The following is a 19,721-nucleotide window of genomic DNA, read 5'->3' as shown; positions in this document are numbered from 1 at the left end:
GTCCCTCCAAGACTGTCGGCCTTTTCCCGCCCTTCTCTGGCCTTAGGAGGGAAGTCGGAGTTCACTCTCCTCAGGGCCTACACCTGCGAGGCCAGGGGGATACGAGGACCAGGAGTTTGCAGACGTCATTTTGATCCTGAATCTGAAGGCTCAAAGAACATACTTTGCGACCATTTGCTAGCCCGAGGGCCAGGAGGCGGGAAAGGGCTGTGTGGGCGGAGGGTCAGAGGTGAGAGGTCAAAGAGCTACGGAGGGGGAGGAGCGAGCCGGAGGCGGATGGCGGCTCTTCATCTGAGGCTGCACAGCCGCTAGAGCGGGGACGCGGGTCCGTCGCGTCCGGTGGAAGGAGGAGGGCGGCGGCCGCTCCCAACATGCACAGTCTGGCGACGGCAGCGGTGAGTTGCTGCGACCGGATGCCGGTCTAAGCCTGTTTTCTAGCTTCCAGAGACGGGCCCCGAGTCCGGCTGCTCCGCTCCTAGCCGCGAGGTCCGTGAGTCTCCACACCGCGCCCCGACCGTGGTGGAGCCGGACCCCCGCTGATCCCCGCCAGACACCCCCCTCGCCCCGCTCCTGGCTTCGCGTGCGGCCTCTCGAGTTCTTTTTCGGCGCCGAGGCCTGGTCCCGCACCCCGCGCGGCCCCAGCAGGCCATTCATTGATTCATTTGCGCTCAGCGTCAGTTTCTGGACGCCGGTTGTGTGCTGGGCGTCGGCGAGGATGAGGATAATTCCATGGCCATTCGCTCTGGTCCCGTGCTCCCGGAACTCCTCTCCTAGGCACATCTCAGTGGGAAGGAAATGGCTTCTAGCTCAAGCCACTTGATTTGCGTGTAGAAATCCAGAGACCCGAAGTTCAGGATCTGACTTACGGTTCTCTGCGTTTGAAGCCTTCCTCGAGCACCTTGTTTTATCTTTTAGCAAGAAAATTGAATCAACGTATTACACCTCCTTGAAGTCATACTATATGGCTTTTGGTTGAATTTAGAGAAAGTACAGTCCTTGGCCTACAAGCCCTGTATGATGTCCTTAGTCACGTTTATGGGCTGTGTTTTTGTCACTTGCTCCTTATTCCATATGCACGTTTCCTCTGCAAGATGCAGTCTCTAATTTCTCTACTTGGAATGTCCTTCTCAGGGCTTTGCCTTCATACATGCACACAGGTCTCCCTTAGAAGTGACTTTTTCTGGCCATATTCATAGCCGCTTATAGCCCCAACATTTTCTGTTGTAAAAGCATTGGTCCCAGTATTGAACTATTGGGTTTTTTGTTTGTTTTCTTTAACTTGTGGGTTGTGTGTCTCCCTCTTGAGGTCAGGGGCTGGGTGAATTCCTGTTTGGTTTCCCCACTGCTAGGACAGTTAGTTCCTGCTTCAAGGTAAGCGCTCAGATGGTGCTGATTGAACGTCTGCTCTCAACATACGGGAAGCATGATAGTTCAAGAACACTTCCAAAGGCCAATTCCACGTTGTTTCACCAAGAGGAAATGATTTCAGGAAAATAATGGACTGAAACAAGCATGAGAACCTGAGTTCAAGTTCAATGCACATAAAACGCCAGCTGTGGCTGCATGTTTCTTTTTGGATCAGGTCTGAGCCTGAAGTGCTTAGATAGACTAGCTAACCAACAAACCTACCTGTGAGTTTTGGGGTTCTAAGATAGTATGTCTTCATGTCTAGCTTTTGTATGGGTACTGGGCATCCATCTAAACTCAGGTCCTCATGGCTTGAGTCACAGGCATATACTGAGCTATTTTCTCAGTCCATTTTATTATCTTTGTGTTAAAACTAATCGAATCCCAGATGTCCTACTCTTGGGCAGGAATGTACTCAATAAGATTGATTCACGGCTGCCTGCAAACCTCCTGTTTAAACTTGGCAAAGAATCCAGCTTCTCTTTGCTGGTTTGCTTTATTTAGTGTGTGTGAGAAAGACAAGCAAACACACGCACATGCAGAGAGAGAAAGACTTGTGGAAGTCAGTTCTCTCCTACCATGTTGAGTCCTGGGATAATACTCAGTATCGGGCTTGTGGCATGCTAGGCTAGCTGAGTTATTTCGCTGGCCCTACTGTTTTGTTTTGTTTGTTTGTTTGTTTGTTTTGTTTTTTAAGTTATTTTGAAGCGGACACTAACCTATAAGGACAAGCCTTGGGAGGCAAATAAAGCAAGATCACAAATTCCAGGCCAACCTGGTCTATATAATCCCCAGCTTAACAAACAAACACAAACAACAAAAAGTTACTTTCAAAGAAAAAATTGTGGGGCTGGAGAGGTGACTCAGAGGTTAAGAGCACTGGTTGCTCTTCCAGGGGTTCAATTCCCAGCAACCACATGGTAGCTCACAACCATCTGTAATGAAATTTGGTGCCCTCTTCTGTCATGCAGGTGAACATATAAAACAACATTGTATCCAGCCATAAACAAATCTCTTGTTTTAGAGGACAGTTAGCTGCTGTTTTTAATTTTTGAGATTATAGTTTAATTACATCATTCCCCCTTCCTCTCCCAAAACTCTGTACCCCTATCTCCTTGCTTTCTTTGAAATTCATGGCCACTTTTTACTTTAAAAACAATTATTATATATTACTGTGTATAAGTATATATTCAGTTGGGTTAAGTACTAATGTCACTAAAGTCAGGGTGAAATGAATAGGGATGATAAAAAGGAGGATCCCAGGTAGGCACCAAATAGCCCTTCTGCTGTTATAATGGCTGCAGAACTGAAGCTAGTGTCTTTAAGAGCCTCATTACCACCTATTTGAAGTGGTTCTGGATCAAAGTCACATGGAGACTTCAGCCTCCACAGATAAGTGCTAGAGGTGTTTCTGGAGGAGGTGGTTATGCCTTTTGAGGCATTGGTCTTAAGGGTGCCTATACCACTGGCAGAAGGAAACACTATCTGCTTGCATCAGATCAGCTCTGGAAAAGGAACATAGGATGGGACTTGGTGCACAAGTGTCATGGCGTGCTATCTCGTGACTACCAGACAAATTGAGGTACAGAGGTGTTGGATATAAGTTACAGTCTCGTTGTTAGTGGAAGAGGAAAAGGCCGTTGAGTTTATTAGTGGTGGTATATGTATGTATGACAAGACTTGGGAGAAGGTTGCCTGGAATGGGTGCTGACCCAGGTAGATATGATATTGCTGATCTAGTTACTGTCTTTTAATTATTGTGTCGTAGGACTTTCTCTATGAGAACTAGGCAAACGACTTCAAGCTAAAACGTAGCCTACGTTTCTGTAAATTTCTTAAGGTGATGGCCTAAACATGTATTTTCTCTTTTTGTGAGAATGTGTTTTACATACTTTGTTTAGTATGGTCCATATCAAGCTGTGTCTTTTCACAAAGGGCTACATAATATTCCGTTACAAAGGTGCACTGTGATGTTTAAGCCATCTCTTATTGATAGCTGTTTGTTAGTTTTCTGCCTTAAAACTTTACAATAGTTAGCATCCTCATATTTTCAGTGCAGCTCAAATCTACCTACAACATAACCTTTCAGACATGGGCTCATTAACTTTGCATCAGATATGAGTTAGTAAAGCTCCTATTATTTATAAAACTGCATGTTTATAAAGCACTACTGCAGGACTTGGTTTCATTGTACAAAATTGGCATCATCTGTTTTCTTGTTTTTCCCTGAAGCCTGTGCCTACCGCACTGGCCCAAGTGGACAGAGAGAAGATCTATCAGTGGATCAATGAACTGTCTAGTCCTGAGACGAGGGAGAATGCTTTGCTGGAGCTAAGCAAGAAGCGAGAATCTGTCCCTGATCTTGCTCCCATGCTGTGGCATTCATTTGGTACTATTGCAGCACTTTTACAGGTGGGTATGTGTCCACAAGTAGGAACTCAGTCATGTTTGTCACACTTGTGTTCTTTCTTCCTTTGCTCAAGTGTGTTTGAAGACTTTAGGATGGTTGTTTAAATACTAACATTTCTAAGAATCTATTTTTTAAAAGTCAGAGGTATTTGTTAAATGCATATTTTTGGGATCTACCCAGAAGATTGAATTTAGTCGGTCTGAGAGGTAGGCCTTAAAATCTATTGTTTAACAGGTGAATTAATAACTGTGTTGTGAAACAGCTTTTAGAAGTACGACGGATAGATCTGTAGGGAAGAATATAGAAATAGGATGAGGACCATAGATGTGGTCTAAGGAAAGAAAATGTTGAGATAAAGGTAGGTTTCTGTGTACATTAAAGAATAAACAACTGCATCTTCTAAGGTGGCTCAGTGGGTAAAGGCATTTGCCGCCAAGCCAGACAACCTGAGTTTGATTTCTGGGTACAAAGATGTGAATCCTGCCTCTGCACCTGTGCTGTGATGTGCACACACACCACACAAACAAATAAGACCAAGAGTAAATACCTGAAAGTCAGGTCAGACCAGTGTGGTGATTGGTGGAATAAGTTAAAATGGACCGATCTCAAGGTACCCAGGTATTAGAATACTATAAAGTCTTTCCCAAAATTACTAATAATCATTCAAATCTGTTTGGTAAATTTATATGCTATTCCTAACACATGTAGCCAAGAAATTGTTAGTGTTGTGAAGGGATTTTCAGGTAAAATAAGCAGAATTGTATTAACATTGGCCTCATTATAAAGTAGAATACAAGTAAAAGTTACAAAAAAAAATAAGTGTCCATCAGCTACAGGGCCTGGAGAGATGGCTCAGTGGTAAAGAACCCTGAGTACTGAAGTCCTAGATTTGATTCCCTGCACCTACATTGTCGCCTACAACCGGCTCTAACTCTAGCTCCTGGGGATCTGACACCCTATTTCTGTTTCTATGGACATTGCATTCATGTGGTGCGCAGATAATACATGTAGGCAAAACACCGACACATAAAATCAAGACTAGCTGCAGTATCTAGGAGGAAATATGGGAGGCCCATTTGTTTTCATAGCAGTATTCCTAGAGACACATAGGAAAAGGGCTTGCCTACTTAGTCTAGTACACTTGTGATAAAAAATAATTCAGTTTCTGCAGGAATTAAAAGTTACTATGCTGTCATACTGGTAATAATTTTATAATTAATTGATAGGTGGGATTCTTTGCACTTTTCAGGAAATTGTAAATATTTACCCATCTATCAACCCTCCAACCTTGACAGCACACCAATCTAACAGAGTTTGCAATGCTCTAGCATTGCTGCAATGTGTGGCCTCACACCCAGAGACAAGGTAAGTGCTTTGAGTGTGTTGGTAAGTAAAGGGGGGAAGGTATTTGATAGGAATTTAAATACCTCTGCTGAGCAATCAGAGAAGGGGTGTGTGATGTAGTGTGTGGGTATGAATCTTCAGAGCTCAGTTTTAACTCATTCATGGCAATGTTTTGTTTTGTTTTGTTTTGTTTTTCTTATAGGTCTTAGTGGGTTAGATATTTTTAGTATATTTTCTACGTGTCTCTTGGATTTTGTTTTTAATGTTTTATTGGTTGGTTTTGGAGTTGTTAGTTGGTGTTTGTGGGTGGGGGGTTGCCTGGTTTGTTTTTTGTTTTGTTTTGAGACAAGATGGTTTTGTTTTTGTAGCTGAGACTTGGTCTTAAACTCTTAATCCTATCTCCAAGAACTGAGATTATAAGTGTGTGCCACCATATACCTACTTTTTTCTTGTTTTTCTTTGACTGTTGACATATATTTCTACATTGTTAAGTTTGATAGATAATTCTAATTTCTGGTTACAGATTTGAAGGAAGTATAATATGCTTTAAAATGAAGCAGAATATGATTCTATACTTTTGGTTTTTTGATATAGGGTTTCTCTGGGTATCATTGGCTGTCTTGGACTCACTTTGTAGATCAAGCTGGCCTGAAACTTACAGAGATCTGCCTGCCTCTGTTTCCCAGAGTGCTGGGATTACAGGCATGTAACACTGTGCCTCACACATACTTTTAACATCATAGAAATAGTTTACTAATTTAGTGATTTGCTATGTTCCCAGAGGAACATAGTTACCTTAAAAATATTTTCTGGCAGTGATTCAATCCCAAACATGAAACCAGAGCTTTAAGCCTGGAATGGTGGTTCATTCCTTTAATTTCAGCACTCTAGAGGCTAAGACAAGAGGCTTGCTAAATAGTGGTGCCATTTCAAAACACCAAAATTAAGTAATTATTTTATATTCACTTAAATCAGTGAAGTTTTAAAGAGCAATGGGCATATCACAGAGGAAAAGTAATATATGTTAGGTGCATGGCACTTCTCTTTTCTAAATCATGATAGGCACTGAGCCATGACTGTTGGCACAATACAGGGCATATATAGGAACTCAGTAAACATTTTTTAAAGCACTTTTTCTCACCAAATTCATATTTTATTTCTAAAGCCTTCTTGTTTGAGATAAAGTCTCACTATGTAGATCTGGAACTACTACTATGTCTAGGAACTCACTATAGAGACCAGGCTGGCCTCAATTTTACTAATATCTGCCTGCCTCTGCCTCCCCAGTGCTGGTATTAAAGGTGTGCACTATTATATCTTGCTTCAGAAGATTAATATAGAATTCTAGGCAGCCTTTGTAACTTAACTGGGGATTGACATGCAAGGTAAAACTTTTTTGCCATATTCTCATATGTGGAAAAGTAGATAAAATCCTGTTCAAGAATCTTCTTTGAGACCAGTGAGATGGGTCAGCCAGTAATAGGACTTACACCTATATCTGAGAGCGTGAGCTCTATTTCTATGATTCACATAGTGGGGGGAGAAATATGTGACCACATCACTTTTCTACCAACACATATATAAATAACGAGATAAACTTTATCTTCTGTGTAGTCTTTTTTTTTTTTTTTTAAGATTTATTATTTATATAGTATTCTGTCTGATACGTTGCCTGCACCCCAGAAGAGGCACCAGATCCCACTATAGATAGTTGTGAGCCACCATGAGGTTGCTGGGAATTGAACTCATGACCTTTGGAAGAACAGCCAGTGCTCTTAACCTCTGAGCTATCTCTCCAGCCCTACTGTGTAGCTTTTGATTGCCTTCTTTTGTCTAGTATCCTCATGAAGTCTGAGTGTTAGTACTGATCTTTCAGAAATTTTTAAAAAGTAACTAAGAAAATGATTTTAGATGTGCATAGTGGCACCCATATAATTTCACCGCTTGGGAAGGCAGAGGCAAGAAGATTACTGCAAGTTCAAAGCCAATCTGGACTGCATAATGTAGTGAGACTTTCCTGGTTTGGAAATCCAAGAAGAGAATTATTTATGTGCACTTACAAGAAGTATAGAAATAGATGGTTTTTCATATTAGTTGCCTGACACATTAACTACAAGTTGAAATGCTTTCAAGGTATGTGGTGTATTTGGTATGACAAATACAAAACAAAAAAGAACAATATATGTTTAAACACAGCAAAGCAGCTGGACATAGTTGGCTATATCTGTAATTTCAGCACTTAGGAGGTCAGAAGTTCAAAGTCACCCCCAGCTACATCATAAATTTAAGGCTAGTTTGGGCTAAAAAAGACATTGTCTACACTGTCTATAAATAAACCACAGTAAATAAACCTGATAGTGATTCCTTTGTTTTGGTATCTTGTTTTAAGTTAAGGTTTTATCTGACTTAGTCTGTGAAATCACTATTAGCTTATAAGTTAAGTAAAGAATTGATTGAAAATGATCTTTTTAAAAAAAGTGTGTGCGTGCTCAAGGGCATACAAATGTGCCTAGCTGCCACTTCTGTCTGGATACTTACAGGGACTAGAAGATTCCCCTATAATTGGAACTACCAAAGACAGTTATAAACCACAGGAATGGATGTTGGAACTGAACTCAGGTCTTAGCAGATTCCCTTATCTTAATGACTTCAAGCCATCTTTTCAGCCTCCTGGAATAATCTCTTTAGTCTTTAGCACTAATGTAGCTTTGTTGTGTTGTGTTGTTTGTTTGTTTTTGGAGACAGTGCCTTTAGACTAACCTCAAACTCATGAGTTTACTCCTTTAGGCAGACCCTTGTGTGCTAGGATTCTGTGTGAATGTGTAGCAACACAATGGTTTTAGCATTTATGGCTTGGGTTTTGTTTTATTTTGTTTTTAACCTACGGTCAAGTACTTTTGAGTTAGTCAGTTTTTAAAGTCTTAAGTATAGACTGAAAGTAAATTGTGTTATTTTAATCGCCCTAGCCTGGGTTGCTCTTCCACATTGACACCTTGGGCTGTGTCTTTATGGTGTGTCAGTGAGGGCGGGAAGGTGCTCTTCTAACAGTGTAGACATGTCTGGCTTCTGTGACTGGATCAGGAACCCTTGATGTCTCATTCTGATAATCAAATATATCTCCAAACATTGACATATGTCTCCTAGGGTACAAAAATTATGCATTCTTTGCTGTGTGCAGTGGCTCACACCTGTAATCCTATCACTCAGGGACAGGCAGATCTCTGAATTTGAGACCAGCCTGGTCTACAAAGCAAGTCCAGGACAGCCAAGGCTATTACGCAAAGAAACCCTGTCTTTTTAAAAAGGAAAAAAAAAAAAATCCCATACTATGACAATCTCACATTGTTTCAGGCTTAGAAATTTGATTTTTAGACATCATCTCTGGGCCCTAATGTGGTTGTTTTTTTCTTTCAGGTCAGCTTTTCTTGCAGCACACATCCCACTTTTTTTGTACCCCTTTTTGCACACAGTCAGCAAAACTCGACCCTTTGAATATCTTCGGCTCACCAGCCTTGGAGTTATTGGTAAGTTGTTTTTGTTTTTGTTTTTCTTGAGAGAGGGTCTTGTGTAACCTGGGTTGGCCCCAGGGTCACTGTGTACTGAGGATAGCTTTGAATTTTTTAACTTTCTGATCCTTTAACCTCCATCTCCAAAGTGCTGGGACTACACAAATACTTCCCCATACTTTGTGTGGTTTTTAATGTGCTGCAGGGGTTCAGACTTAGGGTCTTAATGCATGCTAGGCAAGCACTCTACCAACTGAACTGCATTGACATCCTAGATAAGTTAAGGGATATCTTGTAAGCCTGAAATTCTTACTGACAATAGTGGTCTAAGGTTGTGTGTTTTGTATCAAATATGGAGGGAATAAAGAGTAACTTTTTGATGTTAACTAAGTTGAGTGGACTTAGTTAAATAACTCAGAGCCCTGTACGAGGCTAGTGTTCTTAACACTGAACATTTCCCCCCCGGGTTTTTTTGTTTTTTGTTTTTTTGTTTTGTTTTGTTGGTTTGGGTTGGGTTGTGTTTTGCTGTTGTTGTTTTTGTTTTGTTTTGTTTTTGTTTAAATTATTTCTTAAATTTTGACACAATGGCTCATTAAGTTGCCCAGGCTGGCCTTGAACTCACACTCTTCAGTCTCCTAAATGTTTTTGGTGATAGGGCATATGCCATTGTGTCTGGCAAGAACTTAATTCAGTAATCATAATCACATATATGTATATATATGTGTGTGTGTGTGTATATATCTTTCTGTTTGAAGATCCTTTTTTCTTTTTTCTTTTTTTTTTTTTTTTTTTTTTTTTTGAAGATCTTTTTTTCATGCCTAATGTGCCTACATGAATTCTCTCTCTTTCATTCTGTCTGTCTACTGTCTATCTCTCTGTCTCCTGGGTAGTCCAGATTGGCCTTGAATTCAACAACATTTTCCTGCCTTAGTCTTCTCAATGCTGGGACTACAATCATGACTCACTAAATCTGACTCTTTTGTTGTTTTTTTGTTGTTGTTCAAATGGATATGAAATGGATTCCCTGACATAGAGACCACAGTCTATATGTATTATTAAATTCCAAAACTTGCTTTTAATGAGCAATACAGGGTAAATATAATTAGAAATCCTTTCTCTAAAATAATTTTGCTTATCCATATTTTCTTTAGGGGCCTTGGTTAAAACAGATGAGCAAGAAGTAATCAACTTTTTATTGACAACAGAAATCATCCCTTTGTGTTTGCGCATTATGGAATCTGGAAGTGAACTTTCTAAAACGGTGTGTGCTTTTGAGATTGAATGTTGTTTTTTTAGCTCTGGAGCTGCTGCTTTGTTGCTCTAGAATCATTTTCTGCCTCTCCAGACTTTTCACCTTCAAAAATGTTTTTGTTTTTGTTTTTCCTTTTAAAATGTATTTGTTTGTGTGGGTATAATTGTGCCATGCCACACTTGTGGAGATAAAGGACAACTTTGGAGAGTTGACTGTCACCTTCTACTTTATCTCTGGTTTCTACTGCTGTGAGCTGTCCACAGACTTCTTTGACGATTCTCCTGTCTCTGCTTCGCATCTCACTATAGGAGTGCTGGGATTATAGGTGCATGCTGCCATATCTGGCTTTTTATGTGGGTTCTGGGGGTCAAATTTGGGTCATCAGTGTCTTAGTTAAGGTTTTAATTGCTGTGATAATCTACTATGACTAAAAGTAACTTGAGGATGAAAGGGTTTGTTTCATCTTACAATTTGTAGTCGACTATCCAGGGAAGTCAGAGTAGAAAGGCAAGGCAAGAACTGATACAGCTGCTACTGGTTTGCTCCACATAGCTTGTTCAGCTTTCTTAAATCACCCAAGACCATCAGCCCTCTTCTGGCTTCGAAGGACACCTGCATACTTTAGTACACATAAACTCATACTCTCTCAAATTTGGAACAGTCCTTCTACCTTAGACTCCTGGGGATTAGGATTATGGACATGTATCATGATACCAGGCTTGTGTTTAATTTTTTTGTGCAGCACCTATAACACTTTGCTCATAGTAGGCACACATTGAAAGAAAGGTTCTTGGTCACGGCTGTTATGAATGATGTAATAACCAGGGAGGTATTTTTAAAACACAGGGGTGGGACTGGAGAGATGGTTCAGTGGTTAAGAGCACTGGCTATTTTTTTCTGAGGATCCAGGTTTAATTCCTTTTACCCATATGGTGGCTCACAACCATGTATAACTCCAGTTCCAGGGAATCTGCTGCCTTCTTTTTCTTGCCTTTGTGAGCATTGATTGCACATGGTGTACAGACATAGATGAAGGCAAAACACCCAATAAAAAAATAAAAAAGACAAATCTTTTTCTAAAATCTGCGGCTGGAAAAATGGCTTGGTAGTTAAGAGCACTTAGTGTATAGTCATGGCAACTGGAGCTCAGATTCCAACACCCATGTAACAGGCTTTACGTCCTGTGCACACCTATACCCCAGCTCTGAGCAGATAGAGATAAGAGAATCACTAGGGCTTGCTGCCTTCCAGCCTAGAGTGAAACACAAATCCCAGGTTCAGGTAGAGACCCTGCCTGGAAGAAATAGGGAGAGAATGACAGAAAACAGCTGACACGCTCTCTGGCTTCTTCACAGACCTGCAAACATATATGCACACATACTTAAACAGACAGAAATAAGTCTTTAATAACCAAGAATGTGCACATCTAATCTTAGACCTACCATGAATGCTTTTCCAGGGCAGTAAAGTTTAGTTAGATAGGTGTTTATATGATTGGCTGGTTGTTTATGTTTTTGTATGTATGTGTGCGGGCCACAGCACACATATGAAGGTTAGAGGACAATTTGTGGGAGTTGCTTCTTTCTTTCCAGCACATGGATCTTGGGCATTGAACTCAGATTCTCAGGTTTCGTGGCAAATGTCCTTACCCACAGGGTCATCTCACTGGTTGGTTGGTTGATTGAAGTCCTGCTGGGACTAATTTAACTATTTAGGAACCAGGCATTATCCACTAAACTAGACATATGCCTGCTGTATGACTTGTCAGTGCCACCCCAGGCATGTTCTCAAGAGAAATGTGCTCCTATGTATGGCAAAATATGTACTAGAAAGGTTATAGCATTTAATATATAAAGGTTAAAAAGTTGTATGGTCATAAATAACTGTATATTAAAGAATGGTATGATATATCTTAAATATGCATTTATATATGGCTATAATTATGTTAAGCAAAGAAATAACACCTATTTTTACTGTGATTCCACTTAGGAGAAGTTCAAAAACAAGTAAAAGGGGTAGAGAGATTGACCAGTGATTAAGAGCACTGACTGCTCTTCCAGAAGATCTGGGCTTATTTCCCATCATCCACATACCAGCTCACAGCTATCTGTAATTCTGGGGGATCCAACATCCACTCTTACTGGCTGCCATGAGCACAAAGCATGAACATGGTACACAAACATATATACAGACAAAACAGTCATCCACATTGGTGGTGCCTTGGAGTACTGGCTTACTGGTTTACCATTTTTTGTTTGTTTGTTTTTAATTATATATTTTTATTTTATGTCCATTGGTGTTTTGTTTGTGTGAGGGTGTCAGATTCCCTGGAACTGAAGTTACAGTTGTGAGCTGCTGTGTGAGCCCTGGGAAATGAACCCAGTTACTCTGGAAGAACTGCTGAGCCATCTCTCCAGCCCCTTAGTAGTTACCTCTAAAGGATGAGTATTAGCCAGGAAAAGATAAACAGCAATGCTAAGATTCTGAGTTGCTAGAAATGTTTTTTGTTTGTTTGTTTGTTTGTTTGTTTGTTTTGAGTTGTTGTGGCATACAGATATGGTATATAGGTCAAAAGCTCTATTAGTGAATTTGCTCTTTGTTGTATGTGTTAGTTGCCAATTGCTGTCATGACAAATTAGCAGAACTGGTGGCTTAATTTGTAAATTCTCAGTTTTAGAAGCCACAAGTCAGTTTCAGCAGGATTAAAATCAAGCCAGGTAGAACAGGACCATGGTTTCTCTAGAGTCTTTTTATATGCCTTTTTTTTTTTTCCACTTCTAGAATTGCATTCCTTTGTTCCATTGCATGTGGTTCCCTTCTGTCTACAGAGCAAGCAATCAAGCATGTTCACATCTCATTTTCTTGTATTCCCTTCTTTGTGGTTAACTCTCTGTCTCTCTCTTAGAATAATGTTAGTGATTTATAGGACCTGGGTGGGCAGTCTCTCTAGCTCAAGATCCCTAATCATATCTGCAAAGACCCTTTCTTACATATGAGACAATACTCTCAGGTTTTGATAATTAAGACATAGCTACCTTTGGAGTATATTATTTGGCCCATCACAGTGTTATACCTCAGTGGAACAATAACAACAGTTCTGGTGGCACCAAAAAGAGATTATCATTATCCTGTCTTCAAGCAAGCATTATGACTCCTGCCTGTAATCCCAACACTTAGGAGGCTGAGGCAAGGGCATTGCTGTGAATTGGAGGCAATCTAGCAATGGCTACAGAATAAGACCCTGTCTTAAAGCTTTTCCCCAAAATAATGATTAATTTAAGATAGGAGCTTGGAGTATGGGGGTTGAGCCCCTCTTCTGATTTGGTACTCACTATATAGCTCAGGCTGGCCTCAAATTTTACACAGTACTCCTGGTAATTATTTAGGGCTTTCCTGAATTTTATGTAATACGAGAATGATGGTATATACTGCCTGGGCTCAGTGGGAATAGTAAGGCCTATAGCCTTTAGAAAAAAATCCTGACATATAGCAGTTGTTCAGTATGGTATTTGTTCTTCTGTGTTATGTTTGATAAAGTTACATACAGTGTACAGGGAGCTCTGCTTGCTGTTTTTTGAATGCTGATTACACCTAGATATATGAGTAGTCAGCTAAATGACAAGTCTGAGCAACTCTTTAGACTTGCTTTGTTTTGCTCCAGGTTGCCACATTCATCCTCCAGAAGATCCTCTTAGATGACACCGGTTTGGCTTATATATGTCAGACATATGAGCGGTTTTCCCATGTTGCCATGATCTTGGTGAGTTATTTCCTTTACTGTCTTTGCAATTTACTTCTGATCACATAATATAGACCCTTTGTAACTGGTCCAAAACTTAGTCTTCTGACTAGAAGTAACTGTTCTGTCCAGATACAGTGGTTATACAAGCTTGTTCTCCCAGAATCTATAAAGCAGAGAGAGGCAAAGGATCATCGCAGGCTTGAGACCAGCATGAGGTCCACACTAGCCAAGTGAAAAAGTAATGCCCTATCCCAAAAATACTAGGTGGCATGGTAGTGTGTGCCTTTAATCCCAGAACTCTAGAGGCAGAGGCAGGCAGATCTCTGTGAGTTCCAGTACAGCCTGATTTATGCAGTGCTAAGCTAGCCAAGGCCACATACAGAGATACTGTCTCAAAAAGGAAAATAAATAAATAATAAAAATCTTGGAAACTTCTATAGTGATTCTTAGATGATCTGATCTCTGGTGTCAATTAGAATTATTTTGTGCTTTCCCCCTCTCCTCTCCCCCTTGTTTTGGGTAAAACAGGGTAAAATGGTCCTGCAGCTATCCAAAGAACCGTCTGCCCGTCTATTGAAGCATGTAGTAAGATGTTATCTTCGTCTCTCAGATAATCCCAGGTAAAGATTTAACAGGATTTATAGGCCTTTAGGGAAATAATCTCATGAATGGATTTCATGCTCATGGCTCAGGTCCTCAGTCTTAAAGATGGGAAAGGATATAACTCTAGTTTATTTAAGACAAGTTCCTGTTAAAATGTAAAGTTCTGACTTTAAAACTCCACTAGTTAGATATTCCCATGTAACTCTGTCTTACCCTGAAATTCCAAAAAGCTCAGACAATTTCAGGGGAGCCATGTTGTGTGGTTTGGGCTTTTTGCGGCTGCTCCACATGATGAGAAAGACAAGTATTCTTTAAAAATCTCCATAGTCCAGAGGTTCTTCATTTAGCTTACAGTTCTCTACTTCCTGTAGGTGTTGAGCTTATTTCTTTTTCTTGTTATTTTCAAGATCTCTGCTAGAATCATATACTTTGCAGATGTAATGCACTTTAGAAATGTTTGACCTTTTGTCTATAATCCATAATTTATGCTGAAAGCTACATGTTCAGATTCTGCCAAGCCACATAATGGAGTGCTTTCTGAGTCAGGAGTCAAGTAGCTTGATGAATGTGAGCTCAGTCTCTAGCCACCAGTGTTATTTGAGCCCTAGCTATTCTTTGATCATTTTGTCCTATTTTTCAGTGATTCCTTCCTTCCCCCCAAGTTTGCAATATGCTTATTAGAAAGTCTTACCTATTTCAGAACAGCCCTATATGGAGTTCGCATTTGCCTGTTGTAGGATTCTAGATAAAAACTGCTACCACGGTTTTTACTGTTCATCCTTTATTAAGTTTTTCAAATACAGAGTTGAAACATTTCTAAACAGACATAACTGATGTTAGAATAGGATTAAAAAATCATTAATTTATCATATAAGTGAGATCATATCTGCTTTTAGTGTCCAATTTTTAAATAATTTCATTTACCATAAGCAATGTCTAATGGTATTTTGACAGTATTTATAATAAATCAGAACAAAGTTTGGAGTGGAGTAAACTATTGCACCATTTTATTCCATTTTTCTTTTGCATGAAGTTCTGCATTGTGGTATGGTGAAAATATTTGTGGACCACACATTCTAGGTGTTTTTAAAGCTGTGCATAACACCTGCTTTAAGAAATTCAAATAGTTCCTTTGTGTAACTTGACAGAGCCATAGATTTGTAGGAAGTTATATTAATATTGAAGAAAGGGGCTCTTCCCAGCCCCAAAATGTGGGTTTATTTGTTGTCTTTCTGGTTGGTTTGTTTGTTTCTGATGTAGGGCACGTGAAGCACTCAGACAGTGTCTCCCTGACCAGCTGAAGGACACAACCTTTGCCCAGGTGCTAAAAGATGACACCACCACAAAACGCTGGCTTGCACAACTGGTGAAGAACCTGCAAGAGGGCCAGGTCACTGATCCCCGGGGAATTCCCCTGCCCCCTCAGTGATCCTCCCTGTTCTGCTCACTACTCCCCTAAGTTGGGGAGTGGGGGTGGAACCTGTGAGGAAAACAGCTCAGGTTTTATTGCCAACTGGGAATAGACAACCTCAACGCTGAACCGCACTGGAGAAAAGGGGCAAGGTACCCCACTGAGGTGTGTGGGCTGACTGAAGGTCCTGATCCCCCTGCTGCTCCCAGGAATTGGGCTCCTGACACAGCAGTCTGCCACCACAGCCCCAAGAGGGTGTCAACACCAGCAAATGCTGTTTTGCAGCATGCCCAAGATGCTCCTGAACCTCTACCCAGCCACTGGTAGAGAGAGGAGAAATGGTAATAGCAACTCTAGGCATGGCAAGCACCTGGGACCAAGCCATGTGGCTCTTTTTTTTTTTTTTTTTTTTTTCTTTGCCTTCCTGGAAGACTCAAGATGTGTCTCTTAATTCTCTCTCTCTCTCTCTCTCTCTCTCTCTCTCCCAGTATTTGTTTACTTTGGGTTTTTGTTTTTAATCCCGAGAGGGTGTGTTTAATGGAATAAGCTGTAGTTTTCAGCAAAACTTTGTCAATTGGCACTGTTTACAGTCTGTTAGCTGCATAAGCTCAATAAAAAAGTTGGTCTGGCATTGCATCCCCTCTGGCAGACCAATAGCTGCATCAGGCTGTTGGGTAGAATGGGAGGCAGCGGAAGAGGAAAGCCAAAGGACAAGCAGGAACCCTCCACCTGTTCCCCTCTCCACCTATACTTTCTCTCCCAAGCCTGGCTGCTATGAGGCCCTTAACCTTGTTTCTGGCTTTAGCTGCTAGCTTTCCCAAATCTCAGTGCTTTTCCCTTTTTTACCACTTAAACTTAAAGCAGACGTCTTAATTTACCCAGCCTTCCTGAAAGAGATTGTTTTGGGGCAGGGGGGATGGCAGTCTTCAGATCCAGGTCTTCAAAGGAAGCAAGCACCTAGATACAGGTGATCCCATTCTTGTGTAAGTATCAACAGCGCCATCTCTCCTCATGATTATACTTGAAACAGTATTAGCTGAATGAGTTTCTTCAGATTTAAGATAAATAGCTGGACTCTGCTGGTTCAGTTTCCCTTTCAACATACTTTCTTTAGTCGATGGAAACTACAGGGTTGCCACTTAGAAAATTTTTTTTAGTTGTTGATAATGTGATAGAGTACCCATTCCATCTCCATGGGCTTCAGTCTATAACCTATTGTTGTAAACTGCCTTTCTTTCTGCAACTCTTTCCACCATCAGCCCTTGCTCTTTCTCTCTCATCCTCAACTCCAAAGATGGGAGTATTGATCCAACTCTAAAGAGAGACCAAATTTTCAGCCCACATCTCACATACTTGAAGATGTCTGTAACGAGTTTGAGGAGGTTGTATAAAGGGACAGATGCTTGTAGAAACCTTTGCAGAGGCAGTTGCATAACCCAAGGGCTCTTTAAGCCGACTTTCACAAAAAAAGCCGGCCTTGTTCATTGGCTTCTGTCTCTAGAGCCAGGAAACTAGTAATTAAGTAGCCTAGATTTAGGGGAGGGTAGAATAAACACGTATTCCCCTGCCTTCCAAACTGAAGAGGAGGGTCTGGCCTCAGGCCTGAAGAGGAAAAGTCTTAGAGAAAACAGCTTCAATCTGATAATGTGTTGACTCGCTCAACAGCTTGTGATGGGAAAAGTTCACTGATTTTTGGAATTCACCTTCCTGCTGAGCCAAAGTCTCTCATTCTTCTCCATGAAGGGGAGCAGCTGAGGCTTGGGGCCTTGCTCCCTGGGACATTCTCTCCATCTTTTGGTGCATTGGGTATGTTACTGTGCCAATAGTGTCTTACTTCATGTCCCATCTATTCTCAGCTGGCCTTGGAACCTACATAGTTGGATGGGGAGGGGTGCAATGGGTCTGATTCCTGTGGTTGGTCCTGATGTTGTATGTATTATATAAAGAGACCCCCTCCTCCCCTTATTTTGTGTTTTCCATCCCTCCCCTTAACAGGATTAAAATAAAACATGCTCTGGTTTTTTAAAAATATTTTTTTCTTTTAATTGAAGAGTTTATTTTGTCATCATAGAGATATCTAGGCACTTTAATCCAGTGATCTTTGTTAGACCTGCCTCTACCCTGTTTGCTTACACACACATAGACTGCCCTGCTAAGAGGACATGGTGGTTCCTTTATGGACAGATTTTTAGGTGGCCAGAAGGCTACAACTGATGATGAAAGAAAGCTGTTTGGGGGTCTATAATAGTGGCCCTTACCTGATAAAGTGTCTCTTGCACAGGCAGAACCTCACTTCTGGCTTCTGTGCCTGTGAGTGGGAGAGATTTCTGTAAGTAAACAGGTAGTGTTTACACTTATTATGGGTTTTAATTGTCATCTGCAGTTTAGGGCTTAGAGGACATCCTCAGAGTTGATCTCATGCATGGTTTAGTGAGACACAACCAGCCCGTTTGCGGGTTGTTTGTTTGTTTGTTTGGGGCTTTAAAAAGCCTGTACTGCTCTAGTGTTGGGATATGACAGAGAGGCATCTGCTGGCTTCAGAGAAGGCCTTTGTCTCTATATAGGATTTCCTTGCTTATTATTGCTGCTGCTCAAATGCCAGAAAAGGAGGACAAAGCTGTTACCAGAAAAGCATGAAGGGGCTGGGGCAATGGCTCATTGGGTAAAGTGCTTGCCATGCAAGCCTAAGGTCTTGAGTTTGGATTCCCTATCACCCACGCAAACAGAAACTGGGTATAGAAGCACACCTGTAACCCGGAACTGGGGTCACAGAGACAGGAAAGTGCCAGAGGCTTCAAGTCTAGCTAAAACAGCAGTCCTTGGGTTCAGTAAGGCCCTGTCTCAAAAAAAGTAAAAAATAAAAAAATAAAGATGGAAACCAGGCATGTTAGTGCACTTGGGGCAAAGCCAGGTGAATCTGAATTTAAAGCCAATTTAGTACACATAGTCACATAGTGAAGTCCAAGCTAGCCACGTACATAACAATACTGTTTCCTTTTTAAGATTATTTGTTTAATGTATGAGTGCTCTATTTGCACACCAGAAGAGGGCATCAGATCCCAGTATGGTTGTGAGCCACCATGTGGTTGCCAGGAATTAAAACTCAGGATGTTTGGAAGCACAGACTGTTCTTAACCAGTGAGCCATCTCTCTAAACCTGCAACCTTACCTGAAAGAAAGAGAAAGAAAAAGGTAGAAGATAACCAATGTTGCTGGGTGATAGTGGTGCACCTCTTTAATTTCAGCACTCAAGAGGCAGAAGCAGGCAGATATCGGAGTTCGAGTCCAAGCTGGTCTGCATAGTGAGTTCCAGCACAGCCAGAGCTACATAGTGAGACTCTTGTCTTGAGGAAAAAAGAAAAAAAAAAAAAGCAATGGGCAAGTAAAAGGTCATTGGGCAAAAGAGTTTGCCACAAGGCTTAATGACTTTTCAATCCCCAGGACCCACATAATGGGAGGAGAAAACTGAATCCAACAAGTAATCCTCTGGCCTCAACTGGGGCACTGTGCTCTGTTACCGCCCACACGTAAACAGACAACGTAATGAAATAAAATATAATCTCCAGGTCACACATCACAGATGAAAGTTGCTAGCTTCATATCAATATGAAGAAAAGCAAACTCAAAGAATAAAAGCAAGTCAGTTAAAACGGAAGGGGGAATCCTACAAACTAAAAACTACTTTGAAAGTATTGATGAACTTAACTCCAAACAGACAATCAGAGTTTGTTTTTTAAGATTTATGTATACAGTGTTTTGCCTGCATGTATTTATGCATACCAGAAGAGGGCACTAGATACTACTTACAGATGGTTATGAGCCACCATGTGATTGCTGGGAACTGAACTCAGAACCTATTAGAAGAGCAGCCAAGGCTCTTAGCCTCTGAGCCATCTCTCCAGCCCCTGACAATCAGAATTTTTAAATACATGACTTTAGGTGTGGGGTGAGGGTTTATACTGGGGGCTTGGGAGATGGCTCAGTAGGTCAAGTGCTTGCTCTCTGTCTTAGTTTTGTTTTTATTGTGATAAGACCAGGAGCAAAAG

General features: G+C 41.0%; 1 protein-coding gene across 1 annotated transcript; it reads left to right on the top strand.

Annotated features, from left to right (window-relative positions):
* Window positions 1-10: 10 nt before the first annotated feature.
* Cnot9 (CCR4-NOT transcription complex subunit 9) lies at window positions 11-17,706 on the top strand. Its single transcript, XM_055616637.1, has 8 exons — window positions 11-395; window positions 3,640-3,819; window positions 5,067-5,182; window positions 8,576-8,685; window positions 9,819-9,928; window positions 13,581-13,679; window positions 14,190-14,281; window positions 15,525-17,706. The coding sequence occupies exons 1-8, from the start codon at window positions 372-374 to the stop codon at window positions 15,691-15,693; spliced, it is 900 nt and encodes a 299-aa protein (XP_055472612.1). The 5' UTR covers window positions 11-371; the 3' UTR covers window positions 15,694-17,706.
* The last annotated feature ends 2,015 nt before the right edge of the window (window positions 17,707-19,721 follow it).

This window comes from Psammomys obesus, unplaced genomic scaffold, assembly GCF_907164565.1.
Source record: "Psammomys obesus unplaced genomic scaffold, mPsaObe1.curated_primary_1811, whole genome shotgun sequence".
NCBI lineage: Eukaryota > Metazoa > Chordata > Mammalia > Rodentia > Muridae > Psammomys > Psammomys obesus.
This window is presented reverse-complemented; position numbering and strand designations above follow the sequence as displayed.

Bases quoted from the DNA above. Each gene is read 5' to 3' on its own strand.
- Cnot9 (XM_055616637.1), top strand. From the start codon at position 372: ATGCACAGTCTGGCGACGGCAGCG. The intron at 8,686-9,818 runs GTAAGTTGTTTT...TATTTTCTTTAG, and splicing joins CACCAGCCTTGGAGTTATTG to GGGCCTTGGTTAAAACAGAT. The intron at 14,282-15,524 runs GTAAAGATTTAA...TTTCTGATGTAG, and splicing joins CGTCTCTCAGATAATCCCAG to GGCACGTGAAGCACTCAGAC.